Source organism: Dermacentor albipictus, unplaced genomic scaffold, assembly GCF_038994185.2.
Source record: "Dermacentor albipictus isolate Rhodes 1998 colony unplaced genomic scaffold, USDA_Dalb.pri_finalv2 scaffold_22, whole genome shotgun sequence".
Classification (NCBI taxonomy): Eukaryota; Metazoa; Arthropoda; class Arachnida; order Ixodida; family Ixodidae; genus Dermacentor; species Dermacentor albipictus.
The window spans coordinates 176,566-204,393 of NW_027225576.1; the positions used below are offsets into that span (position 1 = coordinate 176,566).

A 27,828-nucleotide genomic window follows, 5' to 3' on the forward strand; every position below is an offset into this window, starting at 1 on the left:
GCACGCTGAGAACACCGATAAACATACAGTGCGACGCAACTCGAGAAATTATATTGAAAGGTCAAAGAATTTAGAAGAAAAAAAAAGATTGAATCATTGCGACGGCACATCACAGTCCCCGTAGGCGTCGAAGTCTCTACAATGAAATTATATTTGAACAGCTCTGATAGCGCCCACGCAACAATGGTTGCTTGTATACTGTCAAATGCTCATATTCTGCGGCCTAAAGCTCATGGCACGGTGCGAAAACGCGCGCGCGGAGAAAGCGACACAGTGCGCGGACAAGCATGCAGACGCGCAGTCGGTCGCTGCGAATCTGCGCGATCGCTGCGTTGAGGCTTCGTTCTATTACACTCCATTTAGTTATACAAACACTATAAGAACATAGTATTTCACATAGTGTGCTGCCAGCGTTTACCTGCCTTTCACGCAAGAAGCCGGTTCGGGAGACTCCATCGCGGCGACCGCGCGCAGTGGCGTTCGCTGTACGTATTCGGTAAAGAGATAGCGTCTGTAAACGATTCTGTGCTTTCAGTTTGCCCAAGATTATTATTTAGACAGTAAGAAACTTCTATCGTTTCGAAAATACTTACAGAAATGTCCGGGAGAACTCGCGCGTGGTGTTTTCAGTGAGCGCTGACAGCAAAACCTATGAGGCGGGCGCCACGTGATCCCTCATACTACGCCAGCGAGGCGCTTCCGATAGAGGGCGACTCCGTAACTCCTCGCCGCCAATAGTCTGCTGGTAATTAAAGGTGTACCTAAGAACCAGTTCACGGTTTTTTTTTCGCTCGTTACTTAAGAAGTGGTGGCAGTGCATTCCTGTTGCGTGCATTGTGCGAGCTCCTGGTAGCAGGCGACATAGCTCTGCGCTCTGCCAACTCATTTACGCTTGAGATTCCACCAGTCGGCTGGGAATGAAAAAGAATCACATTAATGTGTAAAGTCCCGGCACCACACGTTTATATGGCTCATTCCCACCGGCGACTCGAGGAGGTCGTGCGACCATTTGCGACTCGCAACCATAAAGCGACCGAAGGCGACTGATGTTCAGACTGGCAAGCCCTGTTGAGCGTGACCCGCAAGTGGCAATCCCAGAGATTACCGTTCTCAACGAGAACTCTCAGAATCTACGCGGAATGTGCCGCGACACCGGAGGAGGCCGGATGTAGACACATGAAAGATCACTTCCGGTGTGCCGCTGATTGGTTTATCAGTTTTGCGACCACGGTCGCACAAGTGAAAAATCGAGCAGCGAGCGACTGGCCCAAAATGGTTGCTTTTTGAGAAAAGCGACCATTTGCGATCATTTGCGACCAACTTGGTCGTGCGACCACTGCCAGTGGTCGGTGTGAATGAGCCCATACGCTAGAACTTACCGTATAATATTTAATTTATAATTTATATTTATTTAGCAAGCAGAAACATTGTGCAATTCCTCGATTAGGTCGTCATATAATGACGTACACTTCAGAGGTGGCACCCTCTCATCTATTGGTTGCGTCCTCCCCTTCTTCCACCATCGGCTTGGGAGTGGCACATTTAGTGATGTAAGCAGCAAAGCAAACTCAAGGCGGCACTGGAATCACACTTTCACTGTAATTAAAACCCACCCTTCGTGTAATACCCCAGCTGGGGCCTTTGAGGTATAGATGAAATGATGGTGCCCTGGCCTGGTGTTGATGCAGAAAGACTCTGGTAGCTACTGCATATGTGTGGACTTGACCAAATTGAACAAGTTCGTTTTCCGGGAGCAACACCTGCTACCAATGGTTAAAGAAGTTTTAGGACTCCTCGGAGCGGCGAAGGTCTTTTCAAAGCTGGACGCGATGTCTGGTTTTCACCAATTCAAGCTGGCGGTATGCAGCCAGGAACTTACCACGTACATAACACCTTTCGGTAATTAATGCTTTTGCCAGCTACCTTTCAGCATCACGTCTGCACCAGAGTATAGTTTCAGCGCCAGGTGGCCTACATTTTAGAGGAGCAGCAAGGCATGGTTAACATGATCGACGAGTCTCTGGTGTTTGGCAGCAACCGAGAAGAACACTCGGAGAGGTGTTGGAACAGTTACGTGGGGCTGGCCTTACCCTAAATAAGGAAAAGTGCAAGATCAGCATGTCAAGCATCAAATTCATGGTGCGAGGAATTCATGGCGCGAGGAATTATAAGCAAATGTGACAAACCGTAGAGCGAGGTCCCAGTCAGTGTGGTCTGAAAAGACATATTTCGTGAGCATGTCTGTGAGAGTGTGATTGAGACGCTCTGTAAGGCCATTTGTTTGCGGATGGTATGACGTGGATAGCTTGTGCCTTGTGGCACAGGACTGCAGGATGTCCGCGATAAGTTTTGGTAGGAATGTCCGGCCACGGTCTTTGATAAGTTGTCGCGGAGCTCTATGTAATAAAAATCACGTCGTGTAGAACAAAATCGGCAACATCTGTGGCGCAGCTTGCAGATAGCGTTTGGGTGATGGCGTAGCACATGGTGTAATCCGTGGCCACAGTGATTCACCTTTTCCCAGAGGTAGAAAGAGGAAAAGGGCCAAGTAAGTCCAAACCAACCCGAAAAAATGGTTCCACGGGAATGTCGAGTGGTTGAAGGTACCCAGCAGGGAGCGTCGATGGTGTCTTGCGTCGCTGGCATTTCACACACAGCTACGTATCTTCAAGCGGGGCGAGCAAGCCCTGGCCATAAGAAGCGTCAGCGGATCCGGTCGTAGGTACAGGACACACCCAGGTGACCGGCAGTGGGGAGGTCGTGAAGTTCGTGAAGAACAGCCGAGCGAAGTTGTTTAGTGATCACAAGGAGTAATGTAGGACCATTGGGGTGAACGTTGTGGCGGTAGAGTACGCCATGTTGAAGTGTGAATAATCGAAGGGAACTGTCGGCAAGTGACTATTCCAGGTGGTCGATGATGATAGGCAAGGACAGGTCACGGCGCTGCTCATCGGTGACATGGAGCAGTGGAAAAGCAGAGAGAACACAGGCATCGGTGTCAGTATTAGACGTAGAGGTCGCGTCTTCAACTGGGTAGCGAGAGAGGCAATCTGCATCCTGCTGTTGGCGTCCCGACATGTAAGTCACTGTGTAGGGATATTCATGCAGTCCGAGGACCCAACGACTGAGCCGGCCAGCAGGATCCTTGAGCACGGAAGCCAACAGAGCGTATGATGGTCTGTCATTACTGAGAAGGGCTTGCCATATAAATATGGGCGGAACTTTGAAACAGCCCAGATGAGAGCAAGATATTCGCGCTCGGTAATCCAATAGTTTTGCTCTGCAGTTGTCAGGAGCCGGCTAGCGTAGGCTATAACGTGGTCGTGTCCGTGTTGGCGTTGCGATAAGATGGTGCCGATCCCATAACCACTGGCATCGGTTCGGACCTCTGTAGATGCGAACGGGTCAAATGTCGGAGAAAACACAAGGACGTCGTCGAGGTAACAAAGGCAAGTTGAGCATTTGAAACCTTGAAGCAGAGAGTCGATCATCCGCTCGAATGTGGCGGGGGTATTGCATAAACCGAACGGCATAACCTTGAATTGGTAGAGGCCATCTGGAGTGACGAAAGCTGTCTTTTCTTGGTTTTGCTCATCGACGGGAATCTGCCAATAACCAGATCGAAGGTTGATAGACAAAAAGTATTTGGCACTGTGAAGACAATCAAGAGCATCGTCGATTCGTGGTAAAGGGTAAATGTCCCTTTTGGCAATTCAATTTAGGTGGCGGTAATCAATGCAGGAACGCCACTTGCCAACTTTCTTATTAACGAACACGACCGGCGATGCTTGTGGACTCGACGAGAGCTTAACAATATCTCTGGTGAGCATCTTGTTTACTTCCAGCTGAATAGCTTGCCGCCCTGCCGTGGACACGTGATACGGTCGGCGGTGAATGGGAACAGCATCGCCAGTGTTTCTCCGATACTTACGAAGTGACGCTTGACCAAATGGTCTATTGTCAGTGTCAAATATGTCGCAGGAGGAAAGCAAACGGTGATATAGGGCGGCTGTTTGGTCAGGTGCGAGGTCCGGAGTGACCATGGGATATAATGGGCCATCGAGGTTCAAGGCATCCTGCGGGTAATCGGGAGGATCTGGAGACGTGTCGGCCACAAAAGCAGCGATGTGGTCGTCTGTCACTGACCGGAGCGTGGCCACCGCTATGCCTTCAGGTAACACTTGCTTCGTCCAGCCAAAATTGATAACGGAGAGACTCGTCCGATTAGCGGCAAGGGTTACGACGGAGTGGGGCACAGAGATGTCGCCCGCCAGGAGAACATCACAAATATGTGCGAGGACATAGTCGCCATCAGGCACGGTTGCCATTGGAGCCAACTCGACGAAGGTTAGGGCTTTTGGAGGTAAGCGAACAAATGCTGTAGTGCAGAGGGTGTTTGGTTGTTCGGGGCGAACGTCTGAAAGAAGAGGAAGCTTGAGGCACAGCGTACCGGTGGAACAGTCAACGAGGGCAGAATGCGTCGTCAGAAAGTCGAGCCCGAAGATTAGGTCATGAGGGCAACTATATGGTCAGCACAGTGAACAGGACTGGAACTTGGCGGCCTGCAATTCTTATGCGAGCAGTGCACATACCCCTGACGGCAACAGTGGCACCATTGGCGATGCGTAAGGCTCGAGTGATGGCAAGCGTAAGAACTTTTTTGAGGTGACGACATAGGTTAGCGCTTATTATGGACACTTGGGCTGCAGTATCAATTAATGCCATCAACGGAACACCATCTACTTCTACTTCGATTAGGTTTGTGTTGGTGAGGAGTGTCAACAGAGGATTTGGACAGGACGAACGGGGTGCAGCACTACCTCCAAGAGCTACATGGCCTAGTTTTACGTCCGTCGGTTTGGCGAGGAAAAGCGGCGAGGTTGGGGTGATGGGGAGTGATGGCGTCTAGGCGACGGCGATGGCACTGAGGAGCAGCTGGAGGAGCGGTGGCAGCGGAAGCAGATCGGTTTGTTGTCTGGGGTTCGCCGTTCAGCGGGATTGTGTGGTCTTGGCGCGAAATACTGGTCGTTATAGGTTGTGAACATCGGAATAAGTGCCGAATCAGGTCGGGAGACAGTGCAGGCGGTAGGGATGCCAAGGTTTGCAATTTCTTTCCGCACAACTGCTTGAATAACAGAAATAGTGGGGGCCGCTTGGTCAAAGGTATCGTTATGGGGTCATGGATGAAGGGGGACCGGACTCGCCGCTTCACTCTCACAGCGAACGATACGTGTGACGTTCTCTTGAAATGGTCGTGTAGCGGTAAGAGGAGAGCTAGAGGACATGGCAAGGGTGTTTGGGAGCCGGGAAAACTGTGGGACGACGCGGTGGCTTCTGGCACCTTGAAGCGGCGGCATTCTTTGACGATGGCGTCGACAGTGGAAACGTCATTATAGACGAGCAAATTGAAGGCATCGTCCACGATGCCTTTTAGGATATGGCGTACCTTGTCAACCTCGGTTGTGCTCGTCGACTTTCCAGCAAAGCACGAGCACTTCATATATGTAGGAGACATACGATTCGGTCGACGACTGGACACGGGTGGCAAGCTCTTTTTACGCAGCCTGTTGGCGACCTAACGGTTTGCGAAATAGGTCTCGAAGCCGCTCTTTGAAATTGTCCCAGCTGGAGAGCTCGATCTCATGGGTGTGAAACCAGACACGCAGTGTCCCATCCAGAGAAAAGATCACATTGGCAAGCAGAATGGTAGGGTCCCAGTGGTGGCTTTGGCTAACGTGCTCATACATGCTGAGCCAGTCGTCGACGTCAACGTAATTTTGGGTGGAGAATGTCCCAGGATCATGGAGACTAGAAACCGTAACATACGTTGTGGTTGGTGCCGCAGACGTAGATGATGACAGGGAGGTTCCATCGAAAGCCATGGCTGAGAAGACGATGGTGCGGCTGCTTCGGAGCTCTGTGGCAAGGACGGGGAATGTTTCACCTCCACCACAATGTTACACGAAGGATGAGTCAGTAAGACGAGCAACTATTTACAGGTTTTATTTGCAACAGCGGTTGCACCACTGACTGGTCAGATTCACAGCGCGAGCCCAGTTCGTTCTTCCTCCTCTTTTCTCGAGTGATGGCGCCCACGCACCTCGTTCAAACAATCAAATACCACATGCATGTACCTATATTGTGGAGCCGGAAATGATATGTTGTGCTGGCTGGTAATGCGGCATGTGGTGGAAAGATATTAATGAAGCTTTCTTTATATTTAAGGACATTAGCCATGTGTTACAGCAGGACTCAATAAGGTTGAGGTTGTTATGAAGAGTATTAATATCTGTGCTGTTTCTAATGCAAGAATATATGACGCAGTCATCTCCAAATAGACGAATGGTAGAAGAGATACTATCTGGGAGGTCATTAATATAAATGAGAAAAAGTAGGGGTCCACGTTCTGTACCTTGTGGCACACCAGAGATTACGGGGGATCGGTTTGATGAGTGGGTTTTGGCATAGACAAATTGTTGTCATTTGGCGAGAAAACAGCGAATCCAATTGTATACAGGTGTAGTAATATTAATTCGAGAAAGCTTTAGGAGTAGCCGTTTATGCGGAACTTTTTCTAATGCATTTTCAAAGTCTAAGAAGAGAGCATCGACAGGTATGTTTAAGTCAAGCCTAGAACTAATATAGTTATAAAATAAAACTAATTGGGTATCACACGAGAGTCCTGCGTGAAAGCCAAGTTGACTAGAATGAAAGAAATTATCCCAGTCTAAGAAATTGACAATGTTTGAATGGATCACATGTTCCGTTAGTTTAGAACAAATGCTAGTAAGTAAAATAGGGCGATAACTGCTGCACAAAGATGGCGGACCTTTTTTGGGTGCCGGAATAATCTTTCCCACTTTCCGGTCTCCCGGTACCCCTCCTGTTGATAGTGACTGCGGGAAAATATGACATAGTATCACACTAGTAGTCGATTTCGTGTTTTTGAGCATTTTCGTGTTGATACGGTCCCCGCCACATGAAGATGCGAGTTTTAACGAGTCGATTAGTTTTGCAATGCCGTTCAGACAAAATGTGATGTTGGGCATCACGTTATAGTCAAGATAAGGAAAGGGAGGTAAGTTGTGAACAGGTTCGGCGATAAACATGGAAGAAAAAATGTGGTTAAGCTGTTCGGCGGCCTCATGATCGGGAATTGGATGGTTTTGTTCGTCGCGCAATGCTAATGGTTGGGCGTTATTAGGGTTAATGGTGTTCCAGAATTTTTTGGGGTTATTTTGTAACATAGCGGGCAATGTCTGGGGGAAAAAAAGGAATGTTTTTCTCTGTCTGCGAGCCTTTCGAATTCTTTTTCTGGGGCATAGTAGCCTGCGTCACTGAAGCATGTTGCAGAACGAAAAAGCCTTTTCTTTTTATTGTTCAGCTGCTTCAATGTTACCTAGAACCATGGGGATGACTTCTTTTCGGTTACGATGATGTTGGGCACATGCTTAGTAAACAAGTCTAGTATTTTGTTTTTAAAGTGTGACCGGTTAGTCTCGACTGAACGCTGTAAAAAGTCAGTTAGAAGAAAAGTAGTAAATTCTTCGAGCTCAGAGTTGATTGCAGAATAAATACCCTTATCGTACAATGTTATTGTTTTAGTTGCCTTTGTGGGATGCGAAAGTTGACAAAAGTAGGATGCATGGATTACTGAATGGTCACTGAGCCTTGGCAAAGGAGTCATTTTTGATACCGGGTCGGGCCCAGAGGCAAGAAAAAGATCTAGGATATTAGAATTATCGCTGTAGCACGTCAGTTCATTGATGAGTTGTATTCATCCAAAGGTTAGGCATGAATTGATGAAATCTTTCTCGGTACTGTTTTTGGAAGCTACCCATGCTAGATTGGTCCAGCATATTGCCGGAAAACTAAAGTCGCCAAACAGCAGTATCGGAAGATGTCGATAAGATTCAGTTAGAGAGCGAAGAATCTCATGGTATTCAGGTACAAAAAGAAGGTCAGTTCCAGAGGGGCGATAACAAACACCAATTATCATGGAGGGATACGAAGCATTACAGAGAACGAACATAATTTCCAAAGATGCGGGTGTCTTAATTTCGGTACACTGAAGACTTTTATGACTGCCTATTAATACACCACCACCAGGTTTGTTAGTGCAGTCACGTCAGAAAATATTGAAATGCGGAAAAAGTTGTAGTATCTCGGAGTCGATTACAGCAGAGTTAAGGCACGTTTCCGTGATTGCAAACAAATCTGATTCTGTTGTATTAATTAGGTCTCTGCCTTGGGAAGAATGTTTCCTATGTTCATATATAGAAACGAAAATTATTTTCTTTGACATGTTGGCTTCATGACCTGCCTAATTATGTCCTTTGTTTCCAACCTGTCAATATCAGATTTTACAACAAGGCACAACAGGATGGGTATCCTTTTGGTATGCTTAAGGAAAATGGAACAGCCCCTGGCCCTGTGTAGATCTTGTACAATTCCTCCAGCATGCCAAGACCTTGGAACATGTCTTAATCGAGTCCTTCGGTGGTGGACTTCTCGTCCTGAGTTATGTCTCCTACAAATTTGAGGATTTGCAGTGCCTGAATGGCTGGAAAACCGAGCAGAGGCACCATTTGTGAACGCCCCACATACAATTTCTGTTCTGCCATTTGCTTCATCCATCTCAAGGTAGCCCAGAAGGTACCCAAAGCCACCAGTGGCTGCCCTCTGGAGCCCGTTACCTGAACTTCTTGAGGATCAAGATGCGCAGGAATGGCAGAGAACGGTGCTTAGTACAACAGAAACTTTTGTGCCACTATTGACCTTGAGCGTGAGCAGTGTTTCATTGACTTCCACATCAACGTACTTGGGCCAGGGTAATTTGACTGAGCCAACCTCGTTCAGACCTATAGCCGACACTGAAGAATGGCACATTGCCACAAGCGGCCCGTTTTATGGCACTTGTTGCAGAGAGCATATTGGGCCAGGCATATTGTTCTTGGGTTGGACGCTCTGCCACAACAATAATACCCGTCCCTTGAGGCTGGAGGTGACCGAACTTTGGCTGCTGCAGGAGGCATTTTTCGCGAGCGATTCGTCATCGCTTTTGCTGCATCCACACGAATGGATGAAGACGCCATAGTCACACTGGGGGAGTCACGTGCAATACGTCGTTCTGTTGACGCACCTGTATCAAAGCTTCTTCGAGACTGAGCTTTGATCACCTGCACAGCTTGTCAGAGAACTTGCTGTCAAGCAAGCTGAGGGCTTCCCTTGCCTGCGGACCCATGGTGGACAGCAGCGTGCGGACACGCACCTCTTCGTTGCCAGTGTACAATCCCGAAGCGTACAGGTAGTCTCCTTGAACTGGACGAGCCAGTGTTTCTACTGCCCTGGATTACTGAAGTCGAAAGGCATTGGAGCCCTAAGGTCTGCTGATGCAAACACGGGAGCCGGCGCCTGCAATTGCCCGTGCACCTTGCAAAGAATCATCTGTCTTCTTATCGGTGTTGCTCATGTTGTGCTCAGATGACTGCTTCAACTGCGCCGGGGACTGTTATCTCCAGCACAACGCTGCTGACACGCTCCTTCCACCTCTGAGAGAAGCCAAAGGACGGCCACTTCTGACACCATGAAGCGAACGAAACAGCACCGCATGTCACATCCTGGCAGACGTGTATATCCGCTCACTTTATTGCCACATATTTTATACTGACCAACGGAATAACAGAATGGACAAATGATAAGTAGGGTCAGCCGTTAGTTATGTTAGTAAGGTTAGAAGCGCCCTCTACACCACACGTACTTTGACGTGGAAGGGCTAACAGTGATATGCCTCCAGTTCTTGCCTAATAATGTAATGGCAATCATGCAACCCCTGGACTAATGAGGAATGTGTGATAAGGAACATGAAGGGCTTGTACAGGAAGGCGATTCTTCGGTGAATGGTCACCTGCATTGAAAGCATCAAAGAATATGAAGTTGCTACGCACGGCGCTATGGCACATATAGTATTTACTCGTGTAATGGATGCACTTGCATAACGAGCGCACCCACTGATTATTTGCGAAAAATCAGATTTTTTTTTCCTCACTTAATGAATGCACCCCACAATTTTGCTACTGTGTAGTCCCATGTTTCAACGGCCATGCTGTAGTTTTTCGGAGAGACTACAATCTTTGACTCTTGCACATGTGTTTAAAGCAAGCGCACTTAATGCTTAGTGCATCCTTTCTGCCAGTGCCAGTGCAAAGGCACCTCGCAGTTTTGATAGAGAAAAAAACAAAAAAACGCAGCTGGCTCTCTGTAACATACACAGTTTACATACTTTACGCTGATGTGATAGGAGAGCATGCACGCGGGATGCATGGCCGGGCGCGGCACACGGGAGAACTGGAAGTGAAGAATAGGCGGCCAGCACTTGATCGGCATAGTGGTCATAGTCGGGCATAGTGTCGAATTCGTGTGTCTGTGGCCCACTTTTCTGCCTGCATTGGGTTTCGATGTCTGTGATGGGGCTTAAGTTGAGTTATACACCTGCTACGGGATATAGTGTTTATCTGTTTGCAAAATGGAAACGCTGATCAGACACCAATAAACTATGACATGCTGATGAGCGGGATGGTCGAAGAAAGAGATGCACACAGTGTGCTTGTCAAAACAGGTGCGCGCTTCAACGTGATGCTTGACCGGAAGCAGCTGCGAGGACGAGCTGGGGTGGGATCGGTGATTGCTGTTTGGAGCATGTGTTGAGTTTCGCCACACACAATTGGCCTAGGCCTCACTGACTTCACGCAGCTGACGCATTGGTTTTCTATTCTATGGTGGAACCATGATGTGGATAAAGCGACCACCAACCTGAACGGCAGGTCTGGTGGTTCCGATGCGGAATGAAGTTACTGTTTGCAAATGGCATACATGGATTATTACTGTTGCTTATGCAGCTCTTGGACCATCATTTTCAATATCTGGGACACTCAACCCATACACAAGCATCTTTTCAGCAGAAGCATATGCTATACTCACGGGTATTAAACACATCAGGCTCACAAACATCGCTAAGGCTGTTCTCTTCACAGACTCATTAACTGTCGTGAAAGCACTAATTAGTTAACAAAAACATAAGAATTCCGTTTTGAATGAGCTGTATAACTTATTGTGCACCCTATATATGTGCAATCAAGTGATTGTCATATGCTGGATACCCGGTCACAAAGGTATAAAAGGTAACGAAGCTGCTGACGAAAGCGCTGGGTCGGTAACTTTTAGCGATGCAGATTCAAATATCCCCATCCCTGCCACAGACCTAAAGCCTTTTCTACGCAGTAAATTGAGGAATCATTGGCAAAGTGAATGGGATAAACAAGCAATGAATAAGCTTCACATAATAAAACCAAAACTGGGGAACTGGATAAATGGATAAAGTACTTCCTTGTACCTTCCTTGCCAGGAAGGTACAAGGAAGTACTTCTTTGCCGATTAAGGATAGGCCACACATACGGCACCCACTCTCATCTCTTGACTGGGGGCGATCCTCCAACTTGTGTTATGTGCGGCAATAATCTCACAGTCCTCCATGTTCTTATTCAGTGTACTGCAATAGAAACAGAGAGGAAAAAGTATTTCCCTGCTGCATGTCGGCAGAATTTACCCCTTCACCCTGCATTTTTTCTTAGCGATGAACCGCTTTTTAATCTGCAAACAGTCTTAGAGTTTTTAGCCGAAACGGACACCCTGAAAATCATCTGGCGAGGCAACGTTTAAGCACACAACTAACAGCCCTGCATGCAAGGACTCTCCTGAAACTCTGGTATCAGTGTTATGTTTTATTGCATCATTGTTTAACGAAAGCCCATTGCCATAGCCCACATCACGCCCTAGTCACCGTCATTATTTTAGCACCTATATATTCCACTCCACTTACAGCGTAAGTTTTTTTTTTAGCCCCTTTTACAGCCATATCACATCTACCATGATGAGTTCATTGTGCACGTCATCCACAATACATCAACACTACCACTTATCATGGCGCTCTTTGGCCAAACCTGGCCGTTGCGCCATAAAACACCACACATCATCAAAGCGGCCACCAACCTGAACGGCAGGTCTGGTGGTTCCAATGCGGAATGAAGTTACTGTTTGCAAATGGCATACGTGTATTTTTACTGCAAAGATAAGTTATCTTATGCATGTTCCAAAGCATTACTGTCTTGCTTTTCAATTTTTGCTGTTTTGAAAATGTCTCCTTGAAGTTTATGCCACATAATGAACACAATTCCTAACTTTGCTTCGGTATATTGGGAAAAAAAGTGTGTTCATTATGCGTACATATACGGTAACTGCTTAAGCATGGGAGTTGGTGAAGCTAGAAACTATCGGAAATAGATTTTGGATAATTCCGTGCACACCCGGGTTATTTTTTTGCCAGGGAGGTGACCGCCAATAGACTGTCCGTCCATCGCGATATAGCCAGTGCTCTTCATCCCGGATAGCTTTGCACAGAGTCGAAACGAAACTACCGTTTGCTGCAACCACTACGGACTAAAATGCGGCCGCTATCGACACAATCACGGACGGCGATCTCAGAGTGCTGAATGCACGCGGCCGATATGTGCACCGATTCAAAACGAAAATACTGTTTGCCGCAAACGCTGTGGACGAAACCGTGGTGGCTATTGACGTGATCATGGATGACGAATACTCAGTTTTGAAGGCACGCGACTGACACACGTACCAAGTCAAAACGAAATTACTGTTGGCCGCAACCACTGCGGACGAAACCGTGGCTGCTGTCGACCCTATCATGGATGACGATCTTTCAGCTCCGAAGGCATGCGGCCCATGTGCGCAATGATTCAAAACGAAACTACTGTTTACCACAACCGCTGTGGACGAAACCGCGTCTGCCTCGCAATGCCAGTAGCAAGTGAATGCACCTAAGACACTCACAACAGATGCGCTGAGAACACAGTCTCTCGCTGATTTTCGCTCAGTTCTCGACAGCATTTCCTTTGAGGTCTTCATAAATGCCAACCATGAATTGGCAGTTTTTGGTTCTTTGACAACCAGCGACTTATTGTGTTCCATGACCGGCGGCACGATCAGCAACCACGACAAGAGCGATGATGACTGCAGTGATAACTGCGCAGATAACGCTATCGTGTGTCTGAGCACAGCAGATGTTGAGGCCGGTGTCGAGGATGTGTTCAGGAGCATCACTGCCTTGTGCAACACGGTTTTTCAAGTATGTTTCAAGTGAAAACGGCAATTAACAACGTATGATTATTTTGCCAAATAAATCAGCAGCGAGTTTCAGTGTTTTTCAGAGTTTCTTTTTATTTGATTCACTAGATAAATTGATCGATTCCATTGCTTCCTTCAGGGTCATATTAGTGGAAGTCTACTGATAAAAATTGAATTACTACATCAGCTGAATGACTTGAAGAGGCAGCCAATACTTGCAAGGCAAGTTTCAGAGTGATATCTTATCTAAGTGATGAAATTTAGTTAATTTGGTAGTAATCACATTATAAAACCATGGCTGCTCGATACAAATGCACGGTGCAGCCAGCTACGTTGTGCCACGGACAATAGGCGGGTGCCTTTCGGCTGCGTTTACAGTTGTGACCGCTTTTCTTAGTGAGGGCGCCACTGCTCAGGGACACTTTCCCGACTTCACACTGGGGCTAACAGGGAGTTGCTTCTCGCGTCAGAACATGTTTGCCTCGTGCTTTATACATTCATCTCGTGCTTTTTCACGTGTGTGTGGGTGAGCAAGTCGGTTCGCGTCAGAACGTCTTTGCCTCGTAGAATATGCATTCATCTCGTGCTTTTTCACTTGCATGTGTGTCAGCAAGTTTGCCTGTGCTTGCTGTGCTTTGTTAAGGCTCTTCGATGTGCGTGTGTGCCATAGTCAGCTTTGTTCATGTGGTGTGATGCCGCGCGACTGTCGTGCGCCACTCTGCGGCACAAATGCCAGAAAGGATCCGACTGAAATATCAAGAGTTCCCCTGCGACTTGGAGCATTAGAAGCGTGTCTGGAGAATATATCTCACCAAGCAGTGTCGGGAAAAGGAAGCAAGTGGGAACCAAGCGACAGGTCTCTGGTATGTTCCTTGCACTTTACAGAAAATGACTGTAAAAAGAACACGAAGCTTAGGCTCCTGCTCCTGACTGCAGTACCGACCGCATTTTGCAAATATCCACAGTACCTGCAAAAAGAGAATGTGCAGTCCAAAAAACGCCGTGGAAGAAACTTTACTGATGACACAGTAGTTGAGGCAGGCGATGATTGCGGCAGCTCAGGAGAGAGCCCCAACATCGAAAGTGCCTTGCACTTTCTCAGCGACGAGGTGGAAGTTCTAGTTCCAGAGGCTGCCTTAGAATCATGCTCTGAACGTAGTTCTGTTGACCAGGAATGTCAAACTACATTAGATCTTGTGGACGTCCTGGAATAGTCAAAGAGAGCAGTCAAGAGATTGAAAGAAAAAAAATTGTCTGCAAGGAGAAGAGTTGAAAAAATGGCAATCAGAACGGGACGAAATGAAAAAGCGCCTCTTAGTTTATAAAAACAACAATGAAATTCAGTCCTTTGTTCAGGCATTACAAAAAGCGGGAAAAGGAGACAAAGCTGCTGTTTTTATCAGCAACCAAGTTGCCACTTCAGGGGGAAAAAAGCCTGCCTACATTGAAAGAATCTGCGGGAATGTGTCTTATGGAAAGCGTGCTCAAATAAACGGTATGAGCATGTTCGAAGCAGAGGCCTTTTGAAGCTTCCATGTCGTGCTACACTTCAAAAGTATGTAGGACACTCGACCGGCGAAGTCAGTGTGACAACATTGATAAAGCAGCGGCTGCGTGTTGAGTGCAAAGGGCTTTCTGTGGAGCGGGAAGTTTGCTGCTCACTCATTATCGATGAGATGGACATTGCTCAAAAAGTTGTGTGTGACCATCAGGTGGACAAAATATTTTGTCTCGCTGACATTGGTCACAAGGAAGAGTCAGGTGCAGTTTTTGTTAACAGGGCCTGAGGTGTTTTTGATGCCAAGCGGGATGGGGAGGGGAGGCGCTGTTTGGTGAGACATACTTGTCAGGAACACTAGCAAGAGAGAAAAAAAGTTGAACTTCGTTAAAAGGGGCGCACTGCTTAGATAAGCTCCAGCATCACTCTGTATGCTTTGTCTTGATGAGAAACATTCTACTGATGAATATTTGCAATGATAAGCGTTTTTATTTAACCTAAGTTAGTTTGCATTACTTGGCAAACTCAGTGCAAGTTCTCCCTATGTAAAGTTTTTACTTTGTGTACGTGTTCACGAGAAGTGAATAAGAGTACTGATAGATTGCTTCAAGCAGAACCTCTCGATGGAAGTGCACAACCCGTGCATTGTACGGGCAACCGTCAAAGATAGCGGTCAGGCATATTCTAGAACAAATTTCCACCTCTGTGACAACCTGTTGGCGTTTGTAGCATAATCAGCACTTCTAATGACGACTTAAAGATTTTGTCTGTGATTTCCAAATACAAATTGCATTATTTATGCCTTGATTGGAGTGGAATCACGTGTGCCAGTGCAGCTGTGAAGGCTCTATCAGCAGCGATCCCCGAGCAGAGGCGCCGCAGCGGGCACACAGAAAACTAGGCCAGAGATGCTGTTCAGGCATGACGCGGTGGGCCGCACCCTGTGCTTTTTCATGCAGCAGCCGTGATAGAACATATCCTAATTGTGGGATTGAAGCTGAGCAGCAGTTTAACAGAGATCCCTTGCTTGGCACCAGTTTCAAGAAATAACCTTCAAAATCATGGCATAAATGCATTATGTTACAGTTAACACTGATCAGCACAATGAAAAATGGAGTGCTGACAGTGTCCAGTGACAGTGGCACCCAGTCCTGTGATTCTTGTTTTAGGGAACTAACTAAGCTTTTGATTTGTTTCTGTAAGACAGTGAAACTGGTTGTCTTGATGTGTGCAGCAACCAACGTCAACTTTCAAATGAAGGATGCCATCTACTGGCTTCACTTCTGCAACAAGTTCTGGCAAGCGACGCGTTTCTTCCTGTCAGCAGCTGAGAAGCTCGGCAACTCTCTGCAGTTTATTCCCCTGTCCCAGGTATGTGAGAGAGCCAGTCTGGTATTTTTCGCAGGTCATAAGTGTAGTGTTTTCACGGGGTGAAAACCGCAGCCAAGGAAGAGGCGTGAGCAGAACCAAACGTGGTTTATTCCATGACGGCTCGTAGTGGAATGCCGCGCGGTGGCCGCATGACTGGGCTAATATAGCAAGCTGTCGCGATAGTCGCGCCGCCACTATCGCTCAAGCGGCGATGATAACACAACACTCTTCCCTCTTTATTTTAGAGGGTGCACTTGTATCCTTATACAATAGTTAAAGAATGGCTTAGTATCTCTCGGGTGGACGGCGTTGCCTTGACGGGTAGCGCCTGTGCGGAGCCGATGTCTCTGATGGAGGAGCGGGAGCTGGAGGGACGGACTCCCCGGGTGTCGGCTCTGCTGGCGTTGGCTGGTCACCAGTCTGACCTTCAAGGAAGACCAGGAACCCCTCCGAGAAATCACAGTCGGATGCCCTTGGTGTCACCACAGGGCCGGCGCCAGCCAGCAGCTGGTCGAGATGTCGACGCCAGATGAACTTGCCTCGGGGGTCCTGGAGACTGGTCCAGTCTTCTTCAGAATGGTTCCACGAACCCACTTCGTTGGGCCTCTGTAATTGCGAACTAGAACACTGTCATTAACACAAAAACAGTCCCTGTTGCTCCTGCGCTGCTGCATTTGGGTGAACTGACTGTGCATCACCTTCCCCTCCACTGTAGGCTTCATTGCATCCAGCCTGGTGCGCAATCGTCTACCCATCAATAGGTTAGCTGGAGCTTCTCCAGTCGTAGGAATAAGAAGTTGTGAAGTGTTTCTTCGATAGACTCACCGGGAGATGACTTGCGTAGAGCAGACTTCAACGTTTGCATGAAACGCTCCGCCAGACCGTTTGTGTTTGGGTGATAAGGAGCGCTCACGACGTGTCTGGCCCCGACGCTCCGCATAAACGCCTTGAACTCTTCGGACACCAGTTGTGGTCCATTGTCGGACACCACCGTCTCCGGCACTCCGAATCTGCAGAAAAGCTCACGCAAGCAGGCAACAGTACGCTCGGACGTTGTGCTTTGCATAACGAACACTTCCGGCCACTTCGAGTGAGCATCTACAACGACTAAAAACATAGTTCCTCGGAAAGGTCCTGCGAAGTCCAAGTGAATTCGCCTCCACGGTGCGGTCGGCCATGACCAGGGATGCAGAGGTGCCTTAACTGGATCATTCCGTTGTTCCTGGCAGGCTTGGCAACTTCGTACCTTTGTCTCTAAGTCTGCATCAATTGACGGCCACCACACATAGCTGCGAGCCAGCTCCTTGCTCCGCACAATGCCAAGATGACCGAGGTGCAGTTCGTCGAGCACGGCTTCTCTAAGAGCGCACGGAATAACAACCCTCAGGCCATACATGAGGCACCCTTGATGCACGCTGATCTGCAAACGTCTGTCAAAGAATGGTTTTAAGCTCGCATCTCGCAAATACAATGGCCAGCTTATGCTTGTAAGTTGGAGCACTTTACTGAGCACCGGATCACGTGCTGTAGCGAGCGCAATCTGTTTAGCGGACACCGGCATAGAGTTCAGACGCAAAGCATAAAATGATTCCTCGCCTTCAGACGTACCGTCTTCAGGACCCTGGAGCGGGAACCTTGAAAAAAAATCTGCTTCTGCGTTGTCACTGGACTTTTTGTACACGAGCGAGTACTTGTAAGCGGACAACGTGACAGCCCATCGCTGTAAGCGTGCCGCTGCAATTGGTGGAATGCCCGTTTTTTGCCCAAGAATTGTTTGCAATGGCTTGTGATCCGTAATCAACGTGAAACATCTCCCATAGATGTAGAAATGAAACTTTTTGACGGCAAAGATAGGCCAGTGCTTCTTTTTCTAGCTGACTGTACTTCTTTTCGGCCTCAGTTAATGTGCGCGACGCATAAAAAACAGGCCGAGAGCTTCCGTCTTCAGTTACATGAGAAAGTACTGCGCCCACGCCGTATTGGGAAGCGTCACATGCCACTTGCAAAGGTTTATCTGGGTCGTAATGTGCCAGGATCGAGGATGACGCCAACGCATTCTTGATTTCCTCGAACGCCCTTTGACACGATTCATCCCAGAGCCATGGCTGGTTGCGACGCAGCAGTTTGTAAAGTGGACTCGCCAGAGTAGACAATCGAGGAACAAACTTCCCGTAGTAATTTAGAATGCCCAAAAACGATTGTAGTTGCTGCTTGCCTGTGGGTGCGGACGCTTTCAACAGTGCGTCTATCTTTTCTGGCGTTGTGCTGACCCCTGCTGCACTGATAACATGACCCAGATACCGTAATTCCGTTTGGAAAAATGAATACTTTTCTTTCTTTACGCAAACGCCGCGCTCAGTTAAACGCTTCAGGACCGCTTCGAGATTTGCAAAATGCTCATCTGACATCTTGTCGGTGATGAGAATGTCATCCAAATAACAGCTGACGCCTTTCAGGCCTTTCAACATGGTGTCCATAATTCTTTGGAAAATAGAAGGTGCCGAAGAAACCCTGAACGGCAGCCTGTTTACGGAAAAAAGTCCTTTATGAGTATTTAGTGTCAAATACTTTCTTGACGATTCTGACATTACTACCTGCTGATAGGCTCGATTTAGGTCAATTTTAGAAAATGCTTGGCCCCCTGCGAGCGCCGTGAACAACTCGTCGATTCTCGGGAGTGGATAGCGATCAGTTTCAAGACAAGGGTTTAGGGTGGTCTTATAATCGCCGCATAGTCTTATGCCACCCTCCTTCTTTACTACTGGCACAACCGGCGTCGCGTAGTCACTTGACTCGACTGGCGAAATGACTCCCATGTCTTCCAACTTTTTAAGTTCAGCCTCAACTGCTGGTTGCAATGCAAACGGAACACTTCTTGCCTTCATAAATTTTGGCACGCTACCTTCTTTCAGAGACAATGTCGCTCTTTCTTCTGTAATTGTCCCCAGTTCGTCCTGAAACAAACTCTGGTACTTGTCTAGAAGAGCGCGCAGTCTGGAAGAGGCAGAACCGTCCCACCTGGGAATAGCGTTGAGCTTGAAAATACGGCTCCAGTCGAGTCGGATGGCTTGCAGCCATTGTCGACCTTTTCTCTCGTGATGTAAAAAGGCAGCTGGGCCCTCTGCTCTCCGTACTGCACGGCAACGTGAGCCACTCCGACAGGCTGGATGATGGCTCCGTCGAAAGTCCGCAGCTTCAGCGTCGTTGGCACGACCTTGATAGAGGGAAACATTTGACGAAACTGATCCAAAGACATTACGGACTCAGTCGCCCCAGTATCCAGCTCCATTTCCAAAGGTACGCCTTGTACTTGCACTGAAATTTTTATCGGCTCCATACCGGGTGAAACAATTCCCTTCACGCTAACAGAAGCTTGAACGGGACTCAACCCCTTCATTACGTTTCGACGCGCTCCCTTCGTCGTTCTCCTCTTGTGAGCTTGGCACATTCTTTGAATGTGCCCTTTCTTATCACATTTGAAACAAATGGCCGCGACGTACGGGCACAGTCTGCTTGAATGTTTCGCAGATCCGCAGCGGTAGCAATTTCCCTGCGTCATATCAGTTTTCTAACCGCTCCGACTTTGTGAACGCCTGATACGCTTGATTCCGAAGCGTGCACTTCTGCAACGCTCTTTTTCGCCGCTTCCATGGCTAGCGCTCGTTCTACGGCCTTCTGGAAGGTTAGCTTGTTATCCTCCGTGAATAACACGCGCTGTATATCTTCTCGGCACAGACCGCAGACAAAACGGTCCCGCAACGACTGATCAAGGGCGGATTCAAATTCGCATGTCTGTGCCAATTTCCGCAACTGCGCAACATATTCCGAAATTGACTCAGTCTCAAGTTGTGCTCTTCTGTGAAATTTTGCGCGTTCGCTTATTACCGACGGCTTCGGTGACAAATGGTCACCAAGAAGTCTCTTTAAAAACTCGAAACCTTTAGCTGACGGCAATTCCGGCACGGTCAACGACTTGAGAAGACTGTACGTCTTTGGGCCTATGAGACTCAAAAAAGCGTGTACCTTGTCGTCCTCGGGGATTCGGTTGACCTGAAGAAACGATTACAAGCGTTCCTCGAACGACGGCCAGTCGCTTGTGGACTCGTCAAAGGGCTCGATGTGTCCCAGTCGACCCACGATTTGCGCCACTGCACCCCCCGCTGCCGGACCTTCCTTTGCCATGTCAGCTTGCCGCAGAATTGCTTAGCATCCCATCTTCGTCGCCAATGTAGTGTTTTCACGGGGTGAAAACCGCAGCCGAAGGAAGAGGCGTGAGCAGAACCAAACGTGGTTTATTCCATGACGGCTCGTAGTGGAATGCCGCGCGGGGGCCGCATGACTGGGCTAATATAGCAAGCTGTCGCGATAGTCGCGCCGCCACTATCGCTCAAGCGGCGATGATAACACAACAATAAGAGATTTATTATTAGGCGCGCTGCTCACTGTCTTTGAAGAGCTAGTATGCGCCAAAATGGCCCAAATTAAAAAAAATTATATGAGATATAGTTGGGGTCGTGTATACTTAAACAGAAACATTGCAAAGGATATGAGAGACCAAAGGAACACCAGACAGTTACAGCAGGTGTCCTTGTAAGTATGTCTGATCTGGCAGTCTTGTTTTTATGTTTAGGTTTGTGCATGCTGCTTGTAATAATCTTTAAGATCAACTCTTGAATTGAGTGTACCTTAATCATCATCATCATCATCAGCCTAGTTACGCCCACTGCAGGGCAAAGGCCTCTCCCATACTTCTCCAACTACCCCGGTCATGTACTAATTGTGGCCATGTTGTCCCTGCAAACGTCTTAATGTCATCCGCCCTCCTAACTTTCTGCCGCCCCTTGCTACGCTTCCCTTCCCTTGGAATCCAGTCCGTAACCTTTAGTGACCATCGGTTATCTTCCCTCCTCATTACATGTCCGGCCCATGCCCATTTATTTTTCTTGATTTCAACTAAGATGCCGTTTACCCGCGTTTGTTGCCTCACCCAATCTGCTCTTTTCTTATCCCTTAACGTTACACCCATCATTCTTCTTTCCATAGCTCGTTGCGTCGTCCTCAATTTCAGCAGAACCCTTTTCGTAAGCCTCCAGGTTTCTGCCGCATATGTGAGTACTGGTAACACACAGCTGTTATACACTTTCCTTTTGAGGGATAGTGGCAACCTGCTGTTCATGATTTGAGAATGCCTGCCAAACGCACCCCAACCCATTCTTATTCTTCTGGCTATTTCAGTCTCATGATCCGGATCCGTGGTCACTACCTGCCCTAAGTAGATGTATTCCCTTACCACTTCCAGTGCTTCGCTACCTATCGTAAACTGCTGTTCTCTTCCGAGACTGTTAAACAATACTTTAGTTTTCTGCAGTTTAATTTTCAGACCCACCCTTCTGCTTTACCTCTCCAGGTCAGTGAGCATGCATTGCAATTGGTCTCCTGAGTTACTAAGCAAGGCAATATCATCAGCGAATCGCAAGTTGCTAAGGTATTCTCCATCAACTTTTATGCCCAATTCTTCCCACTCCAGGCCTCTGAATACCTCCTGTAAACATGCTGTGAATAGCATTGGAGATATCGTATCTCCCTGTCTGACGCCTTTCTTTATAGGGATTTTGTTGCTTTCTTTGTGGAGGACTATGGTGGCTGTGGAGCCGCAATAGATATCTTCCAGTATTTTTACATATGGCTCATCTACACCCTGATTCCGTAATGCCTCCATGACTGCTGAGGTTTCGACTGAATCAAACGCTTTCTCATAATCAATGAAAGCTATATATAAGGGTTGGTTATATTCTGCACATTTCTCTATCACTTGATTGATAGTGTGAATATGGTCTATTGTTGAGTAGCCTTTACGGAATCCTGCCTGGTCCTTTGGTTGACAGAAGTCTAAGGTGTTCCTGATTCTATTTGCGATTACCTTAGTAAATACTTTGTAGGCAACGGACAGTAAGCTGATCGGTCTATAATTTTTCAAGTCTTTGGCGTCCCCTTTCTTATGGATTAGGATTATGTTAGCGTTCTTCCAAGATTCCGGTACGCTCGAGGTTATGAGGCATTGCATATACAGGGTGGCCAGTTTCTCTAGAATAATCTGACCACCATCCTTCAACAAATCTGCTGTTACCTGATCCTCCCCAGCTGCCTTCCCCCTTTGCATAGCTCCTAAGGCTTTCTTTACTTCTTCTGGCATTACCTGTGGGATTTCGAATTCCTCTAGGCTATTCTCTCTTCCACTATCGTCGTGGGTGCCACTGGTACTGTATAAATCTCTATAGAATTCCTCAGCCACTTGAACTATCTCATCCATATTAGTAACGATATTGCCGGCTTTGTCTCTTAACGCACACATCTGATTCTTGCCTATTCCTAGTTTCTTCTTCACTGTTTTTAGGCTTCCTCCGTTCCTGAGAGCATGCTCAATTCTATCCATATTATACTTCCTTATGCCGGCTATCTTACGTTTGTTTATGAACTTGGAAGGTTCTGCCAGTTCTATTCTAGCTGTAGGGTTAGAGGCTTTCATACATTGGCGTTTCTTGATCAGATCTTTCGTCTCCTGCGATAGCTTACTGGTTTCCTGTCTAACGGCGTTACCACCGACTTCTATTGCGCACTCTTTAATGATGCCGATTGTCGTTCATTGCTTCAACACTAATGTCCTCTTCTTGAGTTAAAGCCGAATACCTGTTCTGTAGCTTGATCCGGAATTCCTCTAGTTTCCCTTTTACCGCTAACTCATTGATTGGCTTTTTGTGTACCAGTTTCTTCCGTTCCCTCCTCAAGTCTAGGCTAATTCGAGTTCTTACCATCCTATGGTCACTGCAGCGTACCTTGCCGAGCACGTCTACATCTTGTATGATGCCGGGGTTCGCGCAGAGTATGAAGTCGATTTCATTTCTAGTCTCACCATTCGGGCTCCTCCACGTCCACTTTCGACTAACGCGCTTGCGGAAAAAGGTATTCATTATCTGCATATTATTCTGTTCTGCAAACTCTACTAATAATTCTCCTCTGCTATTCCTAGAGCCTATGCCATATTCCCCCACTGACTTGTCTCCAGCCTGCTTCTTGCCTACCCTGGCATTGAAGTCCCCCATCAGTATAGTGTATTTTGTTTTGACTTTACCCATCGCCGATTCTACGTTTTCATAAAAGCTTTCGACTTCCTGGTCATCATGACTGCATGTAGGGGCATAGACTTGTACCACCTTCAATTTGTACCTCTTATTAAGTTTCACAACAAGACCTGCCACCCTCTCGTTAATGCTATAGAATTCCTGTATGTTACCAGCTATTTTCTTATTAATCAGGAATCCGACTCCGAGTTCTCGTCTCTCCGCTAAGCCCCGGTAACACAGTACATGCCCGCTTTTTAGCACTGTATATGCTTCTTTTGTCCTCCTAACCTCACTGAGCCCTATTATATCCCATTTACTACCCTCTAATTCCTCCAATAACACTGCTAGACTCGCCTCACTAGATAGTGTCCTAACGTTAAATGTTGCCAGGTTCAGATTCCAATGGCGGCCAGTCCGGAGCCAGGTATTCTTAGCACCCTCTGCAGCGTCACAGATCTGACCGCCGCCGTGGTCAGTTGCTTCGCGGCTGCTGGGGACTGAGGGTCGGGGTTTGATTGTTGTATTCATATAGGAGGTTGTGGCCAAGTACTGCACCAGGGTGGCCAATCCTGCTCTGGTGAGAGAGTGCGTTACCGGTTCTGGTCACCGGGATCAGGCTGCACTCCAGGCCTGTTTGTGCAATTTTCTCAATGCACGTTTTTTTTTTGTATTTTCCGGTGGAGAATTGCGCGGCACCGGGATTTGAATCACGGTCCTCTTGCAGTGGAGACGGATACTCTACCGTCCCTGCAGGAGTTATATTAAATATTAAATTATGGGGTTTTACGTGACAAAACCACTTTCTGATTATGCACGCCGTAGTGGAGGACTCCGAAAATTTCGACCACCTGGGATTCTTTAATGTGCACCTAATTCTAAGTACACGGGTGTTTTCGCATTTCGCCCCCATCGAAATGCGGCTGCCGTGGCCGGGGTCCGATCCCGCGACCTCGTGCTCAGCAGTCTACTACCATAACCACTGAGCCACCACGGCGGGTCTCGCAGGAGTTGTACGCCTCATTTAACCTACAGTGGTGCCCTATTTGATCAGTCAAGGTGGACCAATCTGAGCTCAGTTATACCGCATGGATGGCACTCGGCTAGAGAACCTGGTATTTATCACCTGCACATGTGTTACCACACATAATTGAGGATATATAATTTTTTTTTTTTAGGAGGGTTTCCGTACAGTCATAAAATGAAGGAAGAGACATTAAAAAGAAGGAAAAAAAGGAAAAAGGGGGGAAGAAAAGGAACATAACATGTGATTTGAACTCGTGACCCTTCAATGTTGCCTGGAAAGGTAGCTCAGTCGGTTGGTTCGTCAAACCTCCGGTTACTTTCAAGCGCCATAGCTCCTACTCCGAGCCTCATACTTATTTTAGTATAGTGTCGCCCCCTGTCAGATCTCTGTGTCATCGTACATGTATGGTTTGTAGTTGTTTAGCTAGATGGCGCCCCTCCCTTCTGTCATGTGACAAACTTGGAGGTGTCATCTGGCGTGTGAAGCCTTTATTAGCAATAAACGGCGAGTCTTCGTTCCGGTTTTTCATCGGGAGCAGTTCGCTCCGAGTCTCCTTTACTGCGCCGGCGCTAGCCGCGCGTTCGCTGGTCGGGGCCCCCCGCTTGCCTGCCGCTGCCGACACAACACTTATGTGGAAAGGGACTGATGTTGTCCGCGACAGTCGATGGCATAATCGACGACAGTTGGAAGGCATAATTTCTTGGAAAAATGGCCGCCAGAGGAGCAGCGTGAACTCGAGCGGCTTTAGAGACTAGGAAAACTGCCTTAAAATATTTAGACTTGAGGGGAAGCTTCGTTAACAAACTATAACACGGCAATCAGCTCTCGAATATAATTATAACCCTAATAATAATTGTAAATATTCATCTCATATATAGGATCTAATGCGCGCGCTGTTGCTTTGTCTCTGCGTGTAGTAGTTAGGAGAGCCAGTTTAAGGGCGGAGAAGAGGGAAGGAAAGGAAAGTCTCTGAAGCAAACTTGCAGCGCCGTGGTTTTAAAGCGCAACCGTGGTAGAGAAACGGAAGGCGATATAAGCGTGCATGGCCATGATACGCACACGACAAACTGCCTTAAAATACTTAGACTTGAGGGAAAGTTTCGTTAACAAACTATAACACGGCAATCAGCACTCGAAAACGACGAAAGAAATTATTGAGACGTGGAAAATTCCCTTGAAATAAATCTGGTTTGCGAGACAAATGCTTGTATGTATTGAACCTCTTAAAAGATGAGGGGGGAAATATGCGCTCACCGAGAGGGCATCGTCAGCATGAGACCACCACCAGGCACCTTACAGAGATGTGGAGAGCTTCGCGGCCGGAACGAAGCCTCCCCTCTCCGCCGGCCAAGAGTGGAAAATGCGCTTTCCGATCGCTCAAGGTTGCACGGGCATAGCATAGCTCTAGCGTCTAGGAAAAGCTTAAAGAGGTGCGAGGGTGGCACGCATAGCGTGGGAAGCTAGCCGCCAGAATAGCTGTCTCAAGTACTGCTGCTGGCGAGGGCAAAATACCTTCGTGTAATTATAATAACCCTAATAGGACTTCTTTTTATCGCAGTCCTAATATAACCCTAATAGGACAACTTTTTATCGCAGTCCGTAAGCTACAATGTATCATTCTCCGTGAACTACATTGTTCAGTATTCTGCATTCTTTTAGCAACTTTGCAGCAGCTGCAGACGGGATGGTGACCCTTGCCTCGACTAACTACATTGCCAATTCATCTTGCATCTATACATATTTATCGAATGCTTAACAGGGAAAGGCGGGCTAGTTGGTTGTCGATATTGGAATGCATTATGTAACCGCACAAATGACAATGGGCAAAGAAGGAAACACACAGGACAAGCACAGAACTTCAACTCAGATTTACTCCAGGAAAACCACACATATATACATGTATCGCAATCACACTTGTTAATCATCGGACAACCATCACTCGACATTAATGGCAGGCGAGCGTGAGTGGCACAAATTTCTATGTAAATAATTTAACTCTTTTTCACTCGGTGACACTGAAGAGCTGCTTACGCAGCTGCCAGATTGCATTTTTATACAGTAAGCTTCATAGATTTCTTGGCTTAGTTGTGACGCAAACATCTTCAAGACTTTTGTGTTGGGAAACCTAGGCGTTGAATTACGACAGTGGCGACAATGGTCAGCCAGTTTGTCACCCCCCGCCAATCCTTCTACTCCTGCGCGGTGCTCCTGCGGTGTGACGTTTAAACACCGTCCCGTCTTGCCTATGTAGCAGTTGCCACAAGAGAGGAGTATCTGGTACGCTACCCCTATTCTGCATGGGACGAACCTGTCAACGTGCTTGACACTGCATTCATTTCTTTTCTTCCTTCCCTGCACCATGTTGCACATGCCAGCCAGTTTCTTGGGTGCCATAAAAACCATCAGGACTTCACATTCTTCAGCCACCTTTTTGAGGCGATGAGAGATTTAGTGGTAGTACGGGATGGCAGCAGGTCTCCGGCGTTGCGGCTCTTCACTTGGGCAGAGCTCTGAGCCTTTATCGAATGCCAAAAACCCATGACACAGCTCTGTTTCCGCTAGCTTATCATGTCGTCCTCATAAGCTAACCTTATAAATCCTTATAATCACTTTAGAACCACGCTGTTCGAGTCATCTTCTCTGATTATTAAGGCAAAAGATTTATATGCCCTGCTCCATTGAGTGAAAATCCGTCGTAGTCAACATGACCGAAAGACAGTACCAAAAAGGGCCAACTGCGCAAAGAGCAAAACACATTAAAAAAAACGCTCGGATTGACGTCAAATTTCTCATAGAGGTTACTGTTAACAAAGCAATTTAATGGCTTTGAGAAGAAAATTTGGTATGTTTTGGTATGGGTGGGAATCGATCCCGGGTCTCTGGGGTGCAAGATGAGCTCGCTTCCCCGACACTATGGTGGCTCCACGGTCCTGGCTGACTAAAGGTGCGCCTAGTGCATGAGTCATGGCACACACCACATCGCAGCCTGACTAAACATGTGGCCTAGTACGTGCGTCGTTAGGCATGTGACAGTGCAGCCATTGGGGAGGAGGTGGTACCACATCATGTCACACCACATAATGAGTGCGCCTTGATGGACTTCTCATTGGCTGCAACGCAAGGCACACCTCGATGGAGCAGATAGGGCCTGCTGCTTCATTAGCATGCCAAGTGTCGTGTAAGGGGGGAGGTCACCTCCCGCGCTCTCACTCTTGGAATTGTGTGTATTCCACCTGTTCCTTGTCTACACAAGCTCTCGCCTGCATTCTAACTGCGCCTTGGTAAGGCCAAATCAAAATGTGCCAAGCATCTCATGCACTCGCTTGCCCATGAAGAGCTCATAACTTGAAGGACCCCTCAGCGGCGTTCAAGTTGGCATTAATGCTTTTGCATTCGCAACTCGTAAGAAGTGCTTAGGTATCCTCGGATACTTTTATCATTCAAGCATCACTACCATAAAATCATGTGCTAACCTTCCCACTCTTTCATCGTGCCTTAAAGTAGCGCATATTTGCCTTTCTCACATAAATTTTATCACACAGCACCTTGAACCCCTGTCATAACATTAGCCCATCATCCTTCAAGTCTTTTCAACAATCTTGAACCAGCATACCCTC

The 27,828-nt window shown here is 47.5% G+C and overlaps 2 protein-coding genes across 2 annotated transcripts in view; one reads left to right on the top strand and one right to left on the bottom strand.

Moving 5' to 3' along the window:
- LOC139052412 (valine--tRNA ligase, mitochondrial-like) overlaps positions 1-27,828 on the top strand; it is a gene marked incomplete at its 5' end in the record, with an annotated part of 290,547 nt that overhangs the window by 174,894 nt on the left and 87,825 nt on the right. Inside the window, one exon of the mRNA XM_070529506.1 lies at positions 15,930-16,066. Coding sequence (XP_070385607.1) covers positions 15,930-16,066 — 137 coding nt within the window. The remainder of the gene's footprint in view (positions 1-15,929; positions 16,067-27,828) is intronic.
- LOC135897083 (uncharacterized) overlaps positions 16,958-27,828 on the bottom strand; it is a 497,858-nt gene continuing 486,987 nt past the window's right edge. The window contains exon 8 of the mRNA XM_070529445.1: positions 16,958-17,076. The gene's annotated coding sequence lies outside the window, so the exon portion shown is untranslated. The remainder of the gene's footprint in view (positions 17,077-27,828) is intronic.